We start from the raw sequence: 21,877 nt of genomic DNA, 5'->3' as shown, positions 1-21,877 counted from the left end.
GGTACTTCCCTGGATTCTTGGGACTACCTGTGTCCAGTAGAAAAGCTATTCTGAGGACATGGATAAGATCTTTGGACTGCTGCACACAAGCAAACTTCTCTGTGGGATCTGCTTCTGTTGTCAAGTCAATGAGAGATCATTTAATTCCCAATTGTTAAGCTTTTGACCTTTAGTTAATATACATATGCAGCCACACACCTACATGAGCAACAGCTAGTGCAGTCATCAAACCATGATTTTTTTACTTCTTTATCATTCTGTACACATTATTATTCAGTTTATTAGCCCCATGCCAGACTTACTGCAACGACATGTGCAAAATATATTTACAGCAATATTTAACAAACCACATCTTCCACATCTGTAGATGTTCTCATCTTGAGATTCCCAGTATGCTGCAGATCTGGAGTAACTCTGACATGCAGGAGCTGGTGTGCTATGGGAAATGAACAGGAACATGTTGAGGAAGAGAAGCAAAGCCTGGGAGCTGGTATATGTTTAGCAGAGTCCTCCAAGCTGCTTGGCACATGGTATTTAAGGACGTGGCTTTTATCTGATTTTGATAAGCTGATTGAGGAAAGAGGGATAGAATTGATGCTGCCCAGGAGAAGGGAGTCAGCACCTCAGTCTTTTGGGGGAATGTATTGACCATCATGGGTGGGGAATGGTGGTGCACAGTGGGGAAACACTCAATGGTGAAGTCAAACATCTACTCCAAGGGGCAGGTCGCTCAGTGGACATGTTCCTCATGCATCTAGGGGAGAAAGTGGGAGGTCTGCACTGGTCATTAGTGCCTGTTGGGGCTCCTTGATGGAGAGGCCCAGGAGAGGTCAGGTCCTTGCTGGCAAAGCCAAGACTCAGCTTGGTCCTAAGGCACCCAGTCAGGAGCTGGGAAAACACCATCAGAGGTTTGTATTCCTGCAAAATGACATGTGGAGCCAGTGGACACCTGCCCAGGCACTGCTCCTAAGCAGAAGATGCCATGGACAGTGTCTAGGTCTCCCAGTGATTTACAGGAGAGAATTGCTTCTGAAGTAAAAGGGAGTTTCACACCCTAGGAAAAGAAATCATGATCTGTTCCACTGCCCTTTTTAGAAAGCATTTCTGTTATTACCCATTCAAGCATTAAATTGAATTTATCCTTTCCACCACAGGTGCACTTGGCCATCCCACTGCTGTGCCACACAGGCTCACCTGAGCTGCTGGGACACCAAAGGTGATGTGTTTGCCCTATCCCTCTTTTCCTACAGACCCCATCCTGCACGAACTTGGAGTGGAAGGCTCCCAGCCATCTCCATCTCCCCATGATTTCCCCCAGCCAGCATTGCCCCCCAAGAACCTGCAGGTCCGTGTGGCTGAGAGCACCGGCTCACATCTGTGGGACAGGCACAGAGAACTTCAGAGGCAAGCACGTGCCCCTGAAGCCTGTGGAGGGGATTTTTTGTGGTATTCACAGACTGTTTCATGTGTCAATACGAGAGGAGCGTAATTACCAGCTGAGAAACTGCAGGAAATAAGCCAAGGTTGAGTGAACGAAATGGAAAATAGAGAGAAGCACAGAGGACACACACATTTTAAAACTATTACAGAGGTATGTATTCACGTGCTCGTGGGAGCCTGGGAATATATAAGAGCTCATGACTGTGAAGGAATGAATTCAAGGACCAGTCTATGGGGAGCATTTTTTTTCCCTCTGACTTCAAACTTCTCTCGGAGCTCGCAGAGTTTTAGTCAGCTGGCATGCAACAGAGGTACGACTTCCCCAAGGAAACTCTTCCTCAGCTTGTGCTGGAAAGGCTGCTGGGAGAGTCTGGGAGACAGAAGACTGCAAGCAGAGGCAAAACCTCCTCCTCCTTCTCTTCCTCTCCAGCCACAGAGCAGGTACGTGGAGACGAGTGCGGAACCGGGAGCCGGCTGGAAAGCTGAGCTTTCGGCTGCGGGAGAGACAGGGGCTCCAGCAGCTTAGAGCTGCAGCCTTTAAAAATAACACAGATGAGGAAGGTACTGTATAAATAAAATATACTGTGTTTATGCTTAGGCTCAGGAACTGCCTAAACACACTGTGTAGATGGCTCTGTCCACACAGCTGTGGTTCAATCCATGAGGGACTTGCACTGCAGTGAGTTAGATCCTTTACGTTAAGGAGGCACCGGTTAGTTTATAACAATACAGTTGTCAGATGCCTTCTTTGCTGTTATGCTCTGTGTTTACAGTAACAAGAGATGGGGAGATTTTTCTACTTTTTTTTCCCTTTCTTCGCAGGACTTTAGTCTATTTATGGTTTTACTGCATCATAACACTCTGACCCAGGAGTGCTGCAGAGATCAGCGCTGTGAGCTGGTTAAACGCTGCTCGCCCAGGTCTCTGACACTGAACCCTAATATAACCTTGGGCAAATCACACAGTCCCTGGGTAGAATGGGCAAAATGATGTTTGTCTCCTCTGCTCCTCTCACTGTCAGTGCTGTCATTGAGCTCTCACCGTTGGAGCACGAGGTGTGAGATGGCAGGGTTATTTTTCTACTCTTAAGATCCTGACAGCTTGAAAGTCACCTTGGGTGAATGGTGACTTGCTGAGAATGTTTTGCTGCATCTGGACTGTTATCAGGAATTAACATTTAGGCAGTATTTGGGAACAGTAAACTTCTAGAAAATCCTATTTTATCTAAAAGTCGCAAATAATTTTCTAAAGCCAAACCCTGTTGTATTTTTGATAAAAGTACAAAGGTGTTTCCCTTAAATAGAAGCCAAAGTCTGGCTTTGGCTTTCCACAAGAATGGAAACTTTGGTTTTTTACTAACATGTAATTATTTAAGATTTATAATCATCTATTTACTCTAAAATGCTTAAATAGTTCAGTTTTCAATGACAAAAACTCACAGTCACTCCTTTTTGAAGCAGATGGTTACAGATCAGTGACTGTATCAGTGTTTGGCCTTTGGCTGCTGCAATGATGGATTAATTCAAGGGGGGTACCAGGATCGTACAAGTCAAACCCATCAGAAATATTTCTCCTCACTTTGCTTCATCTCCTCTTGGATCACATAAATTGAGTCTACCTTTTCTCAAACACTGAGTCCCCTGTCAGCAAAAGAAAAATTGCTGAATTAAAAGTCCATTTTTCTGTCTTTTTGTTGTACCTTCATTCAAACTGGTGAGAAAAGGTTCTGGTTTGGTTCCTGAATTTGTGTTTCTCTAGGAATTTTTTTTCTCCAGGGAGAGTATTTTATGTTCAAATAGTTTTAAACTTCAAATGCCTGTTTATATCAGGTTTTGTTGGTGGAAGTGTTTTCCATTTCCCTTCTGTTTCTGTCCCTTTGCCCAGCCCCTCACTCACAAAATCTCCAGGGTGGTGGGTTTCATGCAATTCTCATTCACTTACATTTTCTCTCCTGGAGAAAGGAGTAGAAAAAAGGGTGATAAAGTAGAGGAACTGGCTAGAGCCTGTGTGTCCAGTTAAGTAAAAAGGAAATTTTTGGTGGAGAAATGTTATTGGCTGCAGACCTGATAGAGGTAAATGTAGAGAGAGAACACAGAGACAGGAAAGTAGGTTTAACAGAGGGAAGAAAAGTCACACTGGGATTCCAGGAGATGTAGGAGTCCTTATTTTGGTGTGTGGTTTTGACACCAGGCAGGCAGCAGGCTGCCCATGAAAGACCAAGCACAGTGCAGGTGGCAGGAGCAAAATGAACCAGGAGAAGCAGTGCCTGGAGATGTTGTAGGGCCTCAGGAGCTGGAGCTGTGCCTCTTTCTCAAAGGCTGTGGCTGATGATGCCATGGGCTATTTATTTTTTTAATAGGGTTAATATAAATGTTGTCTGCAGCTCCCTGGTGGGATGAATCACCAGGGAGCTATTCCAGTCGAAAGGGAGCAAATCTTGCCCCTCTCCTGCCCTTGCAGTTCATACTCACTTTCTAAGGCAGGATCTTGTTTTGTTTACTTCTCTGGAGAGTTTGATTCATGCAGCTGGACACAGGACTTAACCCAAAAGCAATGCCTTCGAAAACAGCAGTATTCTGGATGGACAGACTCCAACAGGTCTGGAGGTTCAAGAAACATGATGGTCAAGACATATTCTTGTTAATCTGAAACCCTTGGGAACCTGCAGCAAATTATGGAGTAGCTCATGAGAGCCAGAGACTGGGATTTGCTTTTCCTTCTTGTCCTGGGCCAGGCTAGGAAGAAGGTTTGGAGGAGAGCTCAGATGAGGTGTCTCTGGCTTTGGGTGATGTGGGGTGAAACCCAGATGATGTTGGGAGAAACTGAGCAGGCAGCGATTGCTGAGGAGACCACAGGAAAATCAGGAAGGGCCTGATTTCACACAGAACCACAGAATCACTTAGGTTGGAAAAGACCTTCAAGGTCATCGAGTCCAACCATTAACTCTACCAAGCCAAGTCCCCAAGCATCACATCTAGTGCCATGACCACTGAGTCATGGGTACAAACCTTTTGGCAGTGGGAAGGGACTGCCCTTGCTCTTTTGTGCAGGTGCAAGAGCTTGATTCTCAAATCTGCCCAAAGGAGATGACCTGATCTGCCCAACGGACACAACCCTTGCTCTGTAGAGGTGGCTACCAAGCATGTATGATGCTCAAGTTTCAACAACACTTCAAGGTATAAAATGCTGGATAACACAAAGCACAGCAATATTGAAAATGGGAAGTCAGCCAAATACATCAGGGTCTTTGAAACTATGTTCTGTCAGATCCCCTTTAGGAAAAGGCAAAGATAGTAACAACAGAGCTGATCTTTCCCAGACTGGTTGGTGTCCTCCAAGGCTGTGGTTTTAATGAAGCAAAATCCTGAGCAGCAGAATCAGTGCATGCCCTTCCCTCCTGCTTTGGCATTTGTTTCTGTCCAGGCTCTTTTCACAGTTCAGCTGGCACAGCTGCTTGGCCACTCAGTAGAACTTCTTGAGGAACAGAGCTTTTTAAAAAGCACAACCAACAAAAAACCTGCTATTATTTTTTATCCCAGACTTCCCTCAGTGCTCTGAACATCCAGGGAAGCTGCAATCACCCAGGGCACTCACGTCTCTGCATTATAGGCATGATATTTGCATTCTATCTTCAAGTAAAATCAAAACGTCCTCCTAAAAAAATAATAATAAATTTTAAAAAAGGATTTTTCTTGTCTTGAGGACCTCAAATATTTGAGGTTTTCCTTGCAAAAGTGTCTATGCTTGGCAAGAGCTGTCACATGCTGCTGGGGAGGTGAACTCTTAAACCCAGAGCATCCAAAAAGGCATTTAAAACTCTGAACACCACAGTGGTCCCCAGCTTTACCCTGACTTTTCTGCTTATCCCAGAGGATTGCAGAAGGAGGGCTTGTGTCCAGGGAGTCAAAGGGATTAGGTGAAAAACAGCACTGCAGCCAGGTCTGACCAAGGGAAGCTCAAGATACTGTGATGGAGAAGGTGATCAGAACTAGTCTAATGAGTTCAGGCAATAAGAACTTGTCCAGGGCTGGGACAATCTCCCTGGCAGGCTGTTCTCCTGAGAGCTAAATGTGGATTTTTTTTTTGGTCCATTGCACCTAATCATTCCCTGTCTTGCTCTCGTACATCCATCTGCCTCTTCACAGCATTTATGCCTCTTATTTCAGGGTGTATTGCAAAGCAAAAGAGGTGTCAACAGCCCAGCTCTTGGGCACGTTATTTCAGCCATGGGAAAAGTGCATTGCAGCAGTTCAGGGTCCTGAAGTTGGGAGACAGCAAAGGGGAAAATAGACAGAAAGGCTGGTTTTCCAGAAGCAGCTCTTAATTAGCAAAAGGAAACAAGGAAACCAGCGATCAGACAGCTGCTCCAGCCCTAGAGGGCAGCACAAAATAATAAATAAAAAGCCGAAAGAATCATCTGCATGACAAAAGCACCCCCTCAGCCATGGGATTTTTTCCTAGCAGGCTCGGTAGGCTCAGCACTGCGCTCGCTGCCAAAAATTCAGGAGCTCAGCTGGATGTTCCGACTTCTTTGCTCTTATCAGTCTCCCTAACTCCTGCCTGGTGTCAGGAGAACCCGTCAGGTCAGGTGCTTTCCAGCTGTCACCAAACCCCTGTCCTGCCAGCAGCCTGCTCTCACATTCTGCTTGGTGAGAAGCAACGAGTTATTCCTTCCAGGACAGGTTTTCCAGATTCTGGGCTTCATATTTCTCAGCCGTGAATCTGAAACCTTTAATAACCCCCAAGTGCTGTTTTGCTAACGATGCAGAGAGAGATTTAGGTGCAAGGGTAGGAGGCTGCAACTCTCCAGGAATGTAACTCGTGGACACAAAACCCTAAAGTAAACACGCCGCCTCGCACCGCGCACGCAACCTAACAATGGCAGCAGCAAGGATCAGCCACTTACTCCCCTGAGCAACCCCTGGCCCCATCCTGACAGCTTCTCTGGCAAAAAAAAAAATCCCCCTGGTTTCCCAACGCCTGCCCCCAGCAAGGACTTCAGGATGTCTTGCAGTAGTTGACTCCATCTGGAGCGCTACGGTGACTAGGACCCAGCGAGAGCCCGGAGAGGAGTCCCGAGGAAAACAGGCAACGTAATTTAAAGCAGACACTGTCCCAAATAAGGTTGTTTCCCTGAAAATGCCTTCACTGGGAACTTACGAGTGAGCCTCTTGGCGTCCCGAGTGGGTGAACATGAAGCTGAAGGAAAATTTCATCAGTACCAGGAGGGAGCCAGTTTTGAAGAGCTGGATATGCTTTCTAAAGACATGATAAGCCGTGTTTGGGGACGCCAGAAACCCTTGAAACAAGGTAACTGTGAAATATTCAAGTATTCACTCTTTTTAACCCTGAAGGCTCTGATTTAGCAGCAAAAGAGTCTTGTGTGAAGAAAGATCAGACCCCGGGGAGTTTGGTTTCTGTTTTGTATAATCTCTCGTATTGAACCTCTCTTTGGCACAGGACAATGTCTCTGTTAATTGCCTGAGCAGTAACAAAAATTACCTTTGGGGGAAACTGGGAAGGTGCTGCTGTTGGTAGCTACAAGCAACACCTATGAAGTGGTTTCAGGGTTAATATTTTAACAGAGACAGAGGCAAATATTGTTCTGGAGTGGGATCTGGGCAAACTGGTATTAAACCCTGATTCCTCCAGTTTCAAACGTACCCTGGGGCAAATTGCTCTTCTCTGTCTCTGCCCTCCCATCCCTTAATTGGATATGCTGATGTGATTTGGGTAACAAACTTTTTCTAGATGCTAAATTATTTGACCCACTTCAGTGTCCTAGGGGGTGTTATTCACTGGAATAATCTATATATTTGATATGGAGCTGAGTAATTTTGAAGTACCATGGTGGAAAGGTGTGACATTGAATGGGGTTCACAGCTCAGTCCTGCTCTGAGGTGTGCTGAGATTTTTATCACAGCTGCCAGTGGGAGCAAACTGGCACCAAACATGAAGCTGCTTCAACTCTGGGAAAGCCTCAGAGCAATAAAAGCTCCTTTAGACTGAGTTGCTGCTACTGCTGCTCCCAGACTGCTTTTAATAAGCTGTGGTTAGAGACATCAGTGCCGGTGTTAGCAGGCAGGGTTTAGTGGTGATCTCTGACAGCAGGTCGATGGAGGTCCTGTGAGCCCTGAGGTCTGTGCTGGGAGAGGATGTTGGACATCTGAGACCTGCCCAGAGGGCAGAGAGGAGAGGGATCCAGTGATGTGTCATGCTAAGTGTTGCTAAGGAGGGTCTAAGGGTTGTCCAGAGAAAAACTAGGCAGGGAAAAGCTCCTCAGCTGGACAGCTGAACTGAAAACCACCTAAGGAATGGAATCTCCATGAGCAAGGAGGTTGTGCTGTACCGTGAGGATTGGCTTACCCTCTTGTGGACAAAGTCCAAGTGGTCTCAGACTGGAAGAGACCACCACATCCTAGTGCTTCAGGGTGTGACAGCCAGCTTAGAAGAACCTTGAGGGACAACATCCTTGCTTGATACAAATCTGTCTGACACAACAAACCCTTAAATCAGTTTACCAGTTGCTTTATGATCTTACAATTCAGGAAGTTTCAAAGCATGTTAAGACACTGGATTGTGTCAGATTTACCATTTCAGAAGCAAAGGGACTGTTGTGTTTTTTTTGCACTAGCAGTGTGACAAAAGAAGACATTGCAGAGCCCACAGGGCGCACACTGTCCAGCAGGGTGGTGCCCTGTTGTGGGTAATATCCATGGAGATCTCCTCAGCTTAATTCATTGAATCTAAACAGGAACAACTTCCATTTGAGGGCTCTGAGTAAAGCCTTGTAGTCATCGGTGTGTTTGTCTTTTCTCTCAATTACAGCAAATTAATACCCAGATGATAAAACTCATTTTCTCCTCCTTAGAGGAGACTCCTCACTCCTCTAAGCCAGAACAGAGGGGGAACGACAGAGACATTAGGGTGATATCAACAATTCCTCCTTCCATAGGATGATTTTGGCATGTTTAGCAAACATTAAAGAAAAAGATTGAGAATTAACATCCCTGGTCTTGTTTTAGAGATGAGGAACAGATTTCTGATCCTTCTGCTGAGCCTCAATGACAAACTCTGAGCTCGTTCACCTTGAGGTCCCAGATCATCATCCATCACTAGTTGTTTCCCTGAAGTGGAAGGAATGTGCAATCTGAAAACAGAGCACAGGTCTGAACCTCCTCAGTTTCTCCTTTTCTCTGGTTCGGAAGTGGAAGGATGGGCAAGTTCCTGTAGGGAACCTGTTGGCTTTGACATTCAGCAATTGCCACTGCTGCTTGGAAGCGTGGCCATCAGCTGCATCCCTCAAACAGTGACTAAGCAGAGGGATCTCCACCAACTGGGAGTGATTCCAATATGTTTCCACCCTCCTGGTGCTCTATGGGTGGAAGCCACTGAGAAACAGGACACTGATGCTGGGTTTTGGCTGCACATGTGCCTGGGATTGGCCTGCATTTGGAGCTTGCCAGATGCAGGCTTGTTTCTGGCAAGTCTTTTCTAATCACTGCTGCTTGGCTTCCAGCTGGGAGCTGGTGTGTGTCTCACCAGCTCTGGATGTGGACAGGACCAGCCTAGATCTGCCTGCAAGAATCACAGAATCCTAGGGGTTGGAAGGGACCTGGAAAGATCACCCAGCCCAACCCCCCTGCCAGAGCAGGGTCACCCAGAGCACATCACACAGGAACGTGTTCAGGAGGGTTTGAATGTCTCCAGTGAAGGAGACTCCACAACCTCTCTGGGCAGCCTGTCCCAGGGCTCTGTCACTCTCACAGTAAAAAAAAAAAATTCTGATATTCACCTTGAACCTCCTGTGCTCCAATTTGTATCTATTACTCCTTGTCCTATCACTGGTCATAACTGAAAAAAGCTTAACTCCATCTTCTTGACACTCACCCTTTACGTATTTGTAAACACTGATGAGGTCACCCCTCAGTCTCCTTTTCTCCAAACTAAAGAGACCCAGCTCCCTCAGCCTTTCCTCATCAGGGAGATGTTCCACTCCCTGAATCATCACTGAACTTGTGCAACAATCCCCCCACATCTGGTTCCCTTCCCTACAAATACAGACAGATTCAGCGTGTATGCAACAGAGGTTCCATAAAGAACTTGTATCTGGAACTCATGTCAGTGGCAACCACAGCCAGACACCTCATTCATGTCCAATTGGAAACAAAATACTTGAAGGCCAAATGCTGTGCCTTGGATTCATTTGCATTTTTCTCCCATTGCCCAGTGCCCAGCCTCCCAGGGTTGTTTGCTCCTTTTGCAGTTATGTCTGTGCTGTTTTCTGAGGTCCTTTCCAACCAGTTAAACTCCAATGAATCCTTCATTTCACACAAATCTATTCAATTTTATATCTGTCTCTTCGTAAGGCATCTGCTTTCAAATGTATTTAAAATACATTTTCAAATGTATTTAAAAGCCTTCCCATACCTGGGATGTGTGAAATGGGAAACTAATATTTGGACAAAAAGTTCTCAGGCCATTTTTTTGCAGCTGTTTATATTAACTCAACAAATCTGGGTGAGTGTGTAAAAGCAGCTAAAGACACTTGGTCTGTTCAGCCTGGAGAAGAGGAGACTGAAGGGAGACCTCATGGCAGCTACTGCTTTCTCATTAGGGAAGGAGGAGGATGTACTGACCTCTCCTCTCTGGTGACCAGTGATAGGACCTGAGGGAATGGCAGGAAGATGTGCAGGAGGAGGTTTTGTTTGGACATTAGGAAGAGATTCTTCACCCAGAGGGAGGTGGAGCACTGCAATAGGCTCCCCAGGGAAGCAGCAGTGACACAGAACCTGACAATATTCAAGAAACTTTTGGACTGTGCCCTCAGGGATATGGTGTGAACTTTGGGGTTGTCCCATTCTGGGTCAAGAGTTGGACTTGGTGATCCAGGCTGTCTGAGGAGGTGGTTGAGCCACCATCCCTGGAGACATCTAAGAAGACAGACGTGGTGGCAGGGGACAGGCTTTAGTGGTGGACGTGGCAGAGTTAGGGTTGTGGTTGGACTCAATGATTTTGAAGGTCTTTTCCAACCACAGGGATATTGTGATACTGTGTGAGCTCTTTGGCATTCTGTGATGAGTGGAGTGGAAAATGCTGTGGATGGAAATGGAAGCCCATTGGCTTTGCTCAGGACTTGGCACTCCAAGGCTCCAGCCGAAGTGAAAGTACCTGAGCTGCCTCTTTGGGGACAGTGGGGGTAACTCAGTCTTCAGTCATTGTCTTTCTCCAGACACAATGCCCAGCTTGAGCACCTGGACTTCATGGGGTGCCCTGGGTGTCATCTAGGTAACTGCTGGAAACACACTGGGGCAATCCCAGGAAATGCCTTGGACCTTCTTTTCAAGTCCTCACATAAATGTCTTCTTTTCCCACCAGGCTGAAAAGGGTGCAGAGGTGGGTTGGAAGTGCTGTAGGCTCAGAAACCAGCTCATTTATTGCACCCTGTGTCTGTTTCTCCACGTTAGACAGTGACCTGGCGCCAGCTTTTGAAATCTAACTGTGCCACGTTTGAAATCTAACCGTAATCATCTTTTCCAGCAGCACCATGAAACTGTACATCATCTTCTTCCTGGCAGTGGTGAACAGAGGCACCTCCAACAATCAGCCCACAGTGGTGGTGTCCTGTGAAATGGTAAGGCTGTTTCCCTACTTGGGCCCCTTTAGATCCTGGATATGGTTGGGAGCCCCTTGTTACAGCACTGCACAAATATTTACTGGTTGTCAAAGAGAAACCCCCCCAAAGACCAGGGTCTTCAGGAGGACAGAGACGGCTTTGCTCTCCAGGCTGTTCTTGGGCTATGTCCTTGCTGTCCTGACAGCACATAAAAGGGGGGAAAAAAAGAAGGGTCACTATGTCCATTTTTTAATAAGGGTGAGCTGGTTGAAAGAAATTTGATCTGATTTCCCCAAGAGTGCACAGGGATGTGGCTGAGTCAGTGAAAAACCTTGGACCTAAAACTGAGTCCTTTATATTCATCCTGAGTTCTTTGTGCTTCAAATAAAAAAGCATCTTTTGTGAAATACATCTATACCAGCCTTTTTGTAACAGCAGAGACTGACCTCGTCTGCCCTGACAGAACACTGCTGCCAGGGGAGTTGTCCTTGACTTCTGCTGGAGGTAAAAGGAGTGACAAAACCCCTTGCTCCAGTACAAAACTGGCTCCTAGAATTTTTTCAAGCACCTGGTACAATATTATAAACGTTCTTCACAGCCAAACTTTCTCCCTCCCATGTCCAAGTGCTTCTGATGGTAACAGGCCATTTTAAAATCCTTTCCTTTCCTTTCCTTTCCTTTCCTTTCCTTTCCTTTCCTTTCCTTTCCTTTCCTTTCCTTTCCTTTCCTTTCCTTTCCTTTCCTTTCCTTTCCTTTCCTTTCCTTTCCTTTCCTTTCCTTTCCTTTCCTTTCCTTTCCTTTCCTTTCCTTTTCCTTTCTTTCCTTTGTTTTTGTTTTTGTTTTCTTTTTAAACATTGAAGCCATTCAGCACAATTGTCAAGAATTTCCAAAATAGGGGGGAAAAAATAATTTGCTAGTTGTACCTATCTCCCTTATGGGACTCATTCCATTCCTGCCCACCCTGCTGTATTTTTGCACTTCCTAAATTCCAGAGAAATTAAGACCTAGTGTGTATATATATATATATATATATATAAAATAGCTTGGGAAGGTGACTGGGTAGCTGAGTTCATTGGCTGGAGGGGGAAGACTGATCAAGCTGCTGTAAACATGACAGTTTGAGTCCCATGTATCAGGGTCACATGCAGGCTGGGTGAGACACACAAGGAGGATCCAAGCAGATTTGTCCTGTCCCATTTCTTGATGGGTCACAGATCAGGCTGAGAAGTAAACACATCCTTGTTTCCACCACTCCACTGTAAACTGCTTTCATCGAGCCAACAGCTGAAGGCTCTGTGCAATGGGGTTGGGATAAATTCAGCTCCAACAGAGAACAGGCTGCATCTGGGGGCTGGGGGGCTCATCTGGTGTAAATGAACAGCTCAACATCACTAGGGTTGATGTTGATCATCTTCTTTCTCTGGGCGTTTGGTCCAATGGAAGCAGGAAGGTGTAAATCCAAACACAGTTAAAGAAAGAAGGAGCTACTGGGCAACCTGATGGGTCCACTGAGAGTCCTTCTTACTTCACTTGATTATTTTTATCTCAGTTTTGCTGGTTTATGTTGTACTTTCCCTGTGGTGACACCTTTAGGTCAGGAAAGGCTCAGAAATGGAAAATTCTATTCCAAATCTTGTGGAAGAGGCATGAGTCAGAAACCTGTGCCCCTCTTGTACTCACCACTGGTGCTCCTGTCTTTGAATCAAAGTCTTGTAAAAGGCATTTTAGGAAGATAACAGTCCTAGCAGACCCCTGACATGGGAGTGAGCTGCACTGATTATACAAGTTACTGCACATCTGCCTGTTTGAGGGACAACAAGGCACAGCTTCAATGTCAGGAGGTTCTTCCTCATAGTGACATCCAAGGAGAGGGGCTTTCACTACTTCCTGTTTTCATAGAATCATAGAACCGTTCAGGTTGGAAAAGCCCCTTGGGATCACCGAGTCCAACCATCATCCCTACTCTACAAAGTTCTCCCCTAAGCCACATCCACCAACACCACATCCAAACCACCCTTTTCCCTCCCAAAGAAAAATGTTTCTGCTAATTCATGTTAACTGGGAAAGCAGAAGCTTCAAGCAATTTGTAGAAGGGAAGGGTTTTTGACCATTATACATTATCTTGCAGTGAGGTCATGCAAGAACACACGCACAGCTGGTTATCAGAGGTCACCTGATAGGTGATATCTGGGCAAACTGCTAAGATTTTCTTGGGTAGCTGAGCCTCCACCTGGACAGCTTTTCTAGAGAATAGGCATGGCCATCTGCAAGCACAACTCAGCACCAAGTGGCTCCAGCCCAAACTCTTTGGTTCAAATGCCCATGAGCTGATACAGGAGGACATGAGCAGAAGCTTGGATCCAGCTGCTTTCTTGGCAGGGCTCTCACTAAGGTGGGTGACAGCTTCCACTCAGTGCTGATCAGTGAAGAATTGGAGTCAGTACCCAATTGATGCTCAACTTTTGAGCTGTTGGGTCATTTTTTCACAAGCACCTGCATGGGACCAGACACTGAAGGGACCAAGGGGTCCTCACCCTGCAGTATTTCTCATCAACAGGCTTCAAACAAACCAGTGGCAGCATCAGCAAAGGTTGTGAAGTTGGAACATGAAACTAGTAAAAACCTCTTTTCCAGCCTCAGGCTGCCAACCCATTGGGATTCGGGGTGGGAGGAGGGGAGATACAAGCCAACAGCTGCCATTTGCTCTGTCCCACTGAGAAGTGCTTCATCTTTTCTTCCTAGTGCTGGTGAGAATGAAATTCATGTGGTTTGTGCCTCAGGGGAGAAAAAATGGTGCAGAACGGAGTAGATAAGAAATTCAGCAAGGATCAAAATAGTCAGTGAAAAGGAATGAAGGTTTAAAAAACACAGTGGGAGGGGTAATGTTATAGAAACAAATGGCAGACAGTGGGAGGTAGAGATTTTATCAGTCCCTTTTAACACTGGGAGCCTTGGGTGGAAGGAGATTAAAGGCCCAATCCTGCAAGATAGGTGGTGAACTGGAACTGACCTCTCCAACACTGGCTTCATTGAAAGCCAGCCAGCTGATGCCAAGAGGAGCTGGATCAGGACTTTTGCTGCTGCACTGGGTGCCTGGAGGGAGCTGAGGGTGCTCAGCACTTGTTGAGGTCTGGCTCAAAGTGTGGGAAGAAACCTGGCATCTGCCTCAGGCTGCAAAGCAGGGGCTGCTTTTTCACTCTGGGTTTTTGCATCCTTCTGGCTTCTCCCTCTTCCACCAAACGAAGAAGAGACTTCCTGCTCCACTCCTGAGCCTCAGAGCTAAGCCCAGAGCTGTGCACATTTTAGCTCAAAATAAGCAATTCCACAGTGGCTTTGCAGGAAAGAAATAATGTCAGGAAGAAGCCAGAAAATTCCATTCTCTTTTTTTTGTTTGTTTTTGTTCTAACTTGTTTAGCTGGGGAAGATTTGAGCAATTTGGAGGGGAAAAAAAAGGGATATTTGGAGGGATATTTGGGAAAGCTGTATCATAGGAAGGATTGTAGAGCAGCCTGTGAGTATTTAGAGTTTGGATGAGCACTTACTTGTCTCTGGCACATTTTTGTGTTGTCTCCAAAACTCACATGATGCACAAGAGATTCACAAAACGCTGACTATTGCCCCACTTCCCCCAAACAGACCTGCCACTTCATTCACCTCAAAGTTCACACGAAGCAGATGTTTTTCACTATTTTTTTACTGTGAATGTTTCTCTAACGTCTGAAAAGCTTTGCGTCATGGAATCTGAATTCTGCTTCTCCACAGAAGTTAAGACTCAACAGATTTTTTTTCTTCCCTTTTTTTTTTTTTTTTTCCCCTGATGTCTCCACAAACAGTCCATGACCCAGTCACCCAAATACATTCATAACAAGAGTTTTCCTCCAGTGAATTAAATGCTGTCTAAGCCTTTCACATTCCACTTCCTCCTGCTGCCCTTATGTTCTCCTTAAGAACAAAATACAGCTTGACATTTATGCAAAGATGATCATGCTCATCTTTCCAATGTTCCTCCAGAACACAAATTCCAAATTCTGTTCTGGCCACAGGTTCAGTTCTAGTCACAACTGAATAAACGTGTCTAGAAGATGAATTTGACTTTGACACTTGGGTTTTTTGCTCTACCCTGCTGCTGAGAATTGAACTTAAAAGATGTGACCCTCACTTCACATTACAGCTGTTTTTCCTCTCAAAAGCTGACTTTGCATAACTTTTCTTTTCCCTGTTGTGTCACAAGTGTCTTGCATGGGTGGTTTCATAAGGCAGGCTCCACAGATGAGAAGAAGGGAACTGTTGCCTTAAGAAAAGGAGAAATATGGATGGTAAAAGCAGGAGGAGTTTGGAGGTTTGCATCAGAAGTGTTTGAGTAGCTGAAAACCCATTTGGTTGAAGTTACATTGCTGAGCTAAGCCATGGCTAAAGGAAGACATGATGAAATGTCTGAGGGTGGGACAAAGGAGAGATGGTTTTTGTGTCACAGGATCTTTACATGTTACTACACCTCCTTGCTTTGGGACATATGCTACCAACACACCAGAACTCTTCTGGTACCTACTTATTGTGGCAAGTAGAGCTTGCCAAATGTAGTACAGTGATCAAGCTGAGAAAATTAAACATCAGAACAAAAGTGAGGAAACAGTGCTTGACTGCAATGAAAAGAGAGCACAATTTTTTCATTCAGGACTATTAAAACGACCCCACGAGAAAGGTACATACATGTAACACATGCAGGTAAAACTCTCTAGTTAGCTGAGATCTTAGGAAGAAATTCTTTCCTGTGAGGGTGATGAGACTCTGGACTAGGTTGCCCAGAGAAGTTGTGGCTGTCCCATCCCTGGCAGTGTTGAAGGGCAGGTTGGATGGGGCTTGGAGCAGCCTGGGCTGGTGGGAGGTGTCCCTGCCCATGCAGGGGTGTTGGAACTAGATCATCTTTGAGGTCCCTTCCAACCCAAACCAGTCTGTGATTCTATGATTCTACTGTTGCAAGTCAGAAATGTCTTCAAAATGAAATGAGTGCTGTTAGCTGCAAAGAAGTGTTAGGATTGTTGTTCTTTCTGTCTGAATGCTAAGATGTTTCAGAAGAAAGATGTTTTTCGTGTGTCATGTGATAACCTCTTTTCTCTCTTTCTGACAGGGAAATTCACAGGCATTTTGCCACAACAAAGACCTTCAGCAAATCCCTCGTGAGCTCCATCCGAATGTAAACAAACTAGATCTGTCTGGAAATCTGATTCGAAGCATCCCTGAAATGCCATTATCATTTCACACTTCCCTCCACTGCCTGGATTTAAGCTCTAACCAGATCAGCTTCATCGCTCCCGGAGTCTTTGCAGACATGACGAGCTTGCTGGAAATAAATTTAGCCAATAATCGTTTATATGAGCTTGCTCAGAATGGGACAGAGGGCCTTGGACTTCTACCCAGGGTGGAAATACTGGACTTGTCCCACAACAGTTTGTACAATGAGATGGTTGAGTATTTCATTAAACAAGCTCCAGCTCTGCGGTATCTTTACTTGGCTGACAACAGTATTATAATGATCTCACACAAGATGTTTCAGGGATCTCCCAATCTTGTGGAGATAGATCTTCAGAGTAATATCATCATGGAAATAGAAGAAGGTGCTTTTGAGACTTTATTGAACCTTTCCAAACTCAATCTCTCCATGAATTCCATTACTTGCATCTCTGATTTCAATCTCAGGCAGCTGGAGATACTTGACCTTAGCAGGAATAGCATTGAGACCTTCCACACTGCAAAGTCAGATGATGAATATAGCTTAAGATATTTGGATCTGAGTGAAAACAAACTGCTTCACTTCCCAGTCTTCCCCCAGGTAAATAAGCTGGCAACTCTCAATTTATCAAAGAATTTAATCCAGCTCACTGCTGAATCCCCTCATGATAAAATGGACTATATGGAGAATGAGTGGCTAGATGATCCTTTCCATCTTCTTGATCAGAAGCAAAGTAGAAACAAAAGTTCTCTTTATTTATCCCAACTTTTGTATTTAGACTTAAGTTATAATGAAATCAAATCCATTCCAGATGAATTCTTTGAATCAATGTTGTCCCTTCACACCCTTAATCTCAGTAAAAACTGTCTTCAGGCATTTGCAGTAACTTATGACAGTGCATTGATCTCCCTAACTGTCCTTGACTTGAGCTACAATGCTTTGCAGAACCTTCTCCTAGATGCTAGCAGGCTGTCAAATCTGCAGGAGCTCTATATCCAAAACAACCATCTTCAGACCCTGCAGTTTGATATCTTCTCAAGTCTTGCCAACCTCAGACTGCTTAATTTACAAAGCAATAATATCAGCCTTTGCAGCATGTACTCAGGATTAGCTAAGCAAAGACTTGCTGGAGAAGAAAGTGGTTGTGTGTCATTTGTTGATTCTCCTGCTCTTCAGTATTTGTACCTAACAGACAACATGTTGAACATCCTACCAGCATACACTTTCTACAAGACTTCTTTGATTGTCTTGGATCTCTCCATGAACCCTGGACTGAAAATAGAAGTCAAAGCATTATCAGGACTGGAAAAGTCTCTGGAATACTTGTATTTACATGGCAATAGCCTGATAGATTTAAATATTGACTTGCCTTGTTTTAGTCACCTTAAACATTTAAACCTCTCTGAAAATCAGCTGAACTGGCTTCCTAAGTGGGGTAGTGACTCCCCACTGGAAGTTCTGGACCTAAGGAACAATAGGTTTAGTACATTACAGAACAGCAATATTTTAGCACTAGAAAATTCTCTTAAAAATTTGTATCTCACTGGGAACCCACTCAACTGCTGTGGGAACATCTGGCTCTCATCAATGATCCAAAACAGAAATGTCCAGATCCCCAACGTGGAGCACTTAACGTGCCAGTACACTCAGAACTTCGGGTACCAGGAAGAGATGCACGTTGGGAATATTAGACCAGAAGACTGTGAAAAAGAAGATCTGAAGAAAATCAACTTCCTTATCATATTAACATTTGTGCTGGTTTTATCCGTGATCATCATCGGCGTGGGTTCATTTTTTTGCTTCCGCAGGCAAAACTTTAGCCATCAGTTTAAAGCATAGGAACACAACATGCCTTGAAAACTGAAGAAATCAGGTGCTACACTGCCAGTGTGTAGAAATGAAGGGTGAAATTCTCATCTTTGATCTTTAACTGTGGATTTTAAGACTGTTTTTAATGTGCCCCTGGACTGCACGCCTACAGCGCTCTGGGTTGCAGGGAAAATTCCCCATGTTTTGCACTTGCTTCATTGACAAGCAGATCTTCTCTAAAAGTTTCAAGAGTGATAGAAGAGGCCACTGTAAAGCCCTGCTTTTGTTTGTGAGGATGTGTAATTTAAACCAAACCAAAAGAAAAAGGCCTCTAAGGGCCCTGAGACTTTTCGCTAAGCTCAGAGGCACTTCATGCAAATTGAGTGTTTTAACTGAATCACCTTTTTATGGCAGTCGTTGGTGACATCAGCTGAGCAGGAAACCCTTCTCAAAGTTATGTGCCTCCATGAGATATTTTGCTTTCAGCTGTGGGCTGTGCTTCTTCCTAACTGGTTAGAAATGACACCTCCTAATCCTTCTTAAGCTTAAATCGTGCAAGCCAAGACAGGGTTGGCCAATATACACGACTTCAGGCCTTGAAGTTGGTTGCAAATCTCTCATGAGTTCCAAAACAATGAAAATTTAGATTAAAAAAGAAGAAATACAGCTCATGTCTGTTGTGCTGATGGCTGCCATTTAGAAAAACCCACAGCTATCCTTGGGAACCAAAGACCTTGGTGGCAGGAACCTCTTTGGATATCCCCCTTTGCTTGTGGTATGTTGCACCAGCTGTTGGGGCAAGAGATGAGAGGTAGATGAAGTTCTTTAGTCTTGGCACTTAATACCCCTAAGGGACATAAGAGAAATCTCAGGTGTGAAACAGCTGCACTGTATCTTACCCAGCTCTGCTCAGAAGGTCACACAGGTCCACAGTTCAACTCAAAGAGGAGAAATTTGCTCCTCACGTGCAATACATATTTAACTGGTTTTAATGTGAAGTAATTAATCTCTGAGGTGAAGGCTTTTAAAATGAAAAATCTTGGAGAATTGATTTCAACCAGCTGAAATTGGACTGAAGTGTTTATATTTGTAAGGAAAACTGTTGGGAACTCATTGCATACAGTTGTATTTGAATGCAAAAAAACAATCCAAAAAAGCTCTATTTTTAAAGGCCACAGAAGGTGAGACAGCAATAAAGTGTTTTAAAGGTACACAACAATACACAGGGAACCTAGCCCTGGGCCTTTTTTCAGATCAGATGTCCTCTGTCTCTCCCTAAAAAGATTTGTTCTGCAAGGAAAGTTATGGAGATCCTCATTCTGTGATGGGTTTAACACAGCCAACCTGTTGTGTTGCTAAAACCTGACACTGACATATCTTTTCTCCCATACTCTGACAGCAGATTCAGCCTTTTGAGCTGAAGTTCCCTGACAGTAAGAGCCTGGCCTACCAAAAAAGTTCAGTGGCTTCCAGAGGAGCTATATCTGTTAATGCCAGGAACTGTACATTAAGGCAGGCAAGAGAAACAGAAGTCAAACCAAGACCTGCCCAGGTGAATAACTCAGAGTCAAATTGCTGCTCCGTTTCTGTTTCTTCCAGCTGGTGAATGTCAAAATGAACACACTACAGAAAAAAAAAAAAAAAAAAAAGATAAATAAAAAGGTGTGTGATTCTATTTTTAAAGCAGTTATGTAAGAAACTGGCTGGTAGTTTTTGTTGTGGAATTTTGTACAATAAAAACACCTTTGAATTTTGTAAAAAGCACAGGGTTGTGAATATATTAAAGCACCAGCTTGGAATGCTCCACAGATTCAAACCCATGTCTTCCTATTTTTCTATGGTTCAGACTCTACCTTAGACCTTTAACCTTCTGCTCCGTATCTTAAGAGTACAACCAGTGGAGAACAAGGACATCTACTGAGGCTGCACAGAGGGTCAGCAGCAACAGAGCCCAATCTAACACCTACAAAAGCCAACCCTACCTACTGGCTCAAGCTCTTACTCTTGTTGAAGAAAGTTTGCACAACCCCAGGAGTTAGCTGGGATCCTGATGCTGATGTTGGTGAACTTCTCCTTTGGTGTGAAAGCAAACTGAGCTGTGTGCCAGGACACCAGCTAATTTAGCCACACACTGAGTTCATGCCTTTTATTGTTGAGCATGGCAAGATTAAATCTCCTTCTGAGAGCCAGTATTATCTTGGCTGCCATGACTGGAATTAGTTAATAACCCGATGACAGAGCCAAACCCATTTAATTAACAGTTTTAACACTGCTTTTGTTTGGCTCTACCAAAAGGAAGTGCTTGTTATTACTAAACATCTGGGACTAATTAGGCTTCCATTGACTTCCCTGGGAGCAGAAACAGCTTTCTCGAGGAAAAAGTCTCAGGAGTGAAGTGCATCATGGCTCATTTGGATTGCTCTGTTAGCAGCATAAGCAACTGAGAAGTGACATGAGCCCTCTCCAGCCAATTCTGTTCTTTTGGATGGGATGAGGAGCTTGAGGGAAAGAAAATATGAATAAAAGAGCAAAGATTGGGAAAACGGGAAGAAATGGGAGCTCTGTGTGAGAGTATTCCTCAAAATAGGAGTATGTAGATGACAGCCTTAACTCCTGCCTCCCCCAGCTGCTTCTGTGCCTGCAAGAAGCACAAACACCAAAGTACCTGATCCTGTCTCAAATGTAGCTGTTACTGACACACCACCCATCTTTCTCCCTAGTTAGTCCCATCGTCCTAACAGGCTGGTATGATGGAGGCTGCTGTTTTGACCATGATTTTGTAACGGAAATTTACACCCTCAATCACTGTTTCTTCATCAAATCTCTGCAACAGCCTCTGTTGATGTCAAGAGAGCTCATGCTGCTAAGCCAGGGAATTCTGGGGTTCTGGGATACATGATAGAGCATGTCAGGTTTATGCAACCTGTTTTTATTTTAATTACTACATGCAACAGGCAGCTTCCCTTCTGTAGCTGTTACCATAAGGCAAGACAACAGACCTCCTTCAAATATTTCTTGCCACAATTTGCTGTGGTTTCTTTCCAAAAATGATCCAGAGTGACCAGGTAGGTATAAGCACTGGAAACTCTAGAAACACTCCCAGAGAGAGTCTCTAGAAGTTCAGCAAGTCATGACTCACATTGGCTATCCACAAAAAGTCAAGTCTTAGTCTCCAAAGGTGTTGGCTTTTCCTGCACAGCCAAGACATAGCAATACTCCAGCAGAGCCCCAGAGCCTCTGGTTACAGACCTCTCTGCAGGGAACCCTGCTTAGCCCTGCATTGATATCAAACCCAGTAAGTACCCTCTAGTATTTGCAGAGCCCAGAAAAGTCCTTTCCTGTTCCTGTCTATTCCCCGTGCCATTCAGTGCCATCTTGAAGAAACCCAGTACCCTCTGGAAAGAAACAAACCAAAAAACACAACCTAAATCCTCAGAATCTCCACATAAGAGAAAAACATGGCTCACCTTGCAATGGCCTTATCTGTTATTTTCCATTAACCCATGCCTACTCTGTGATAGGACACGCAGAGGCTACTGTAAGGAATATAGCACTTCAAGATGAGCTTTGTTTAACCTGAATTAGAACACCCTGTGCTAAATGATATTGTATAATAACAACCACCCCTTGGTGCTTGTGTATTCCTATTTCTGTGTGAAGCAATTTGACCAAGATTTTCAAAAGTGATCCATTATTGCTTTCAGATGCCTAAATTTTCAGCCTGCAGCCCACTAACCTTGAAACAAGTCTGATTTTCCAGAAAACTGGGTCTGTCTCTTCTC

The 21,877-nt window shown here is 44.6% G+C and overlaps 1 protein-coding gene across 4 annotated transcripts; it reads left to right on the top strand.

Moving 5' to 3' along the window:
* Positions 1-1,718: 1,718 nt before the first annotated feature.
* Positions 1,719-19,781, top strand: LRRC32 (leucine rich repeat containing 32). Of its 4 annotated transcripts, none has more exons than XM_051608705.1 (3): positions 1,719-1,881; positions 10,984-11,074; positions 16,185-19,781. In XM_051608705.1, exons 2-3 carry the CDS (start codon positions 10,988-10,990, stop codon positions 18,123-18,125), a joined length of 2,028 nt encoding a protein of 675 aa, XP_051464665.1. In that variant the 5' UTR covers positions 1,719-1,881; positions 10,984-10,987; the 3' UTR covers positions 18,126-19,781. The 4 variants fall into 4 exon arrangements, with proteins under 4 accessions (XP_051464665.1, XP_051464664.1, XP_051464663.1 ...); XM_051608704.1 differs by having other exon boundaries at positions 10,981-11,074; XM_051608703.1 differs by lacking the exon at positions 1,719-1,881 and adding an exon at positions 6,169-6,750.
* The last annotated feature ends 2,096 nt before the right edge of the window (positions 19,782-21,877 follow it).

This window comes from Apus apus, chromosome 1 (assembly GCF_020740795.1).
Source record: "Apus apus isolate bApuApu2 chromosome 1, bApuApu2.pri.cur, whole genome shotgun sequence".
Lineage (NCBI taxonomy): Eukaryota > Metazoa > Chordata > Aves > Apodiformes > Apodidae > Apus > Apus apus.
The sequence above is the reverse complement of the archived record's forward strand: the minus strand, read 5'-3'. Positions and strand labels throughout refer to the sequence as shown.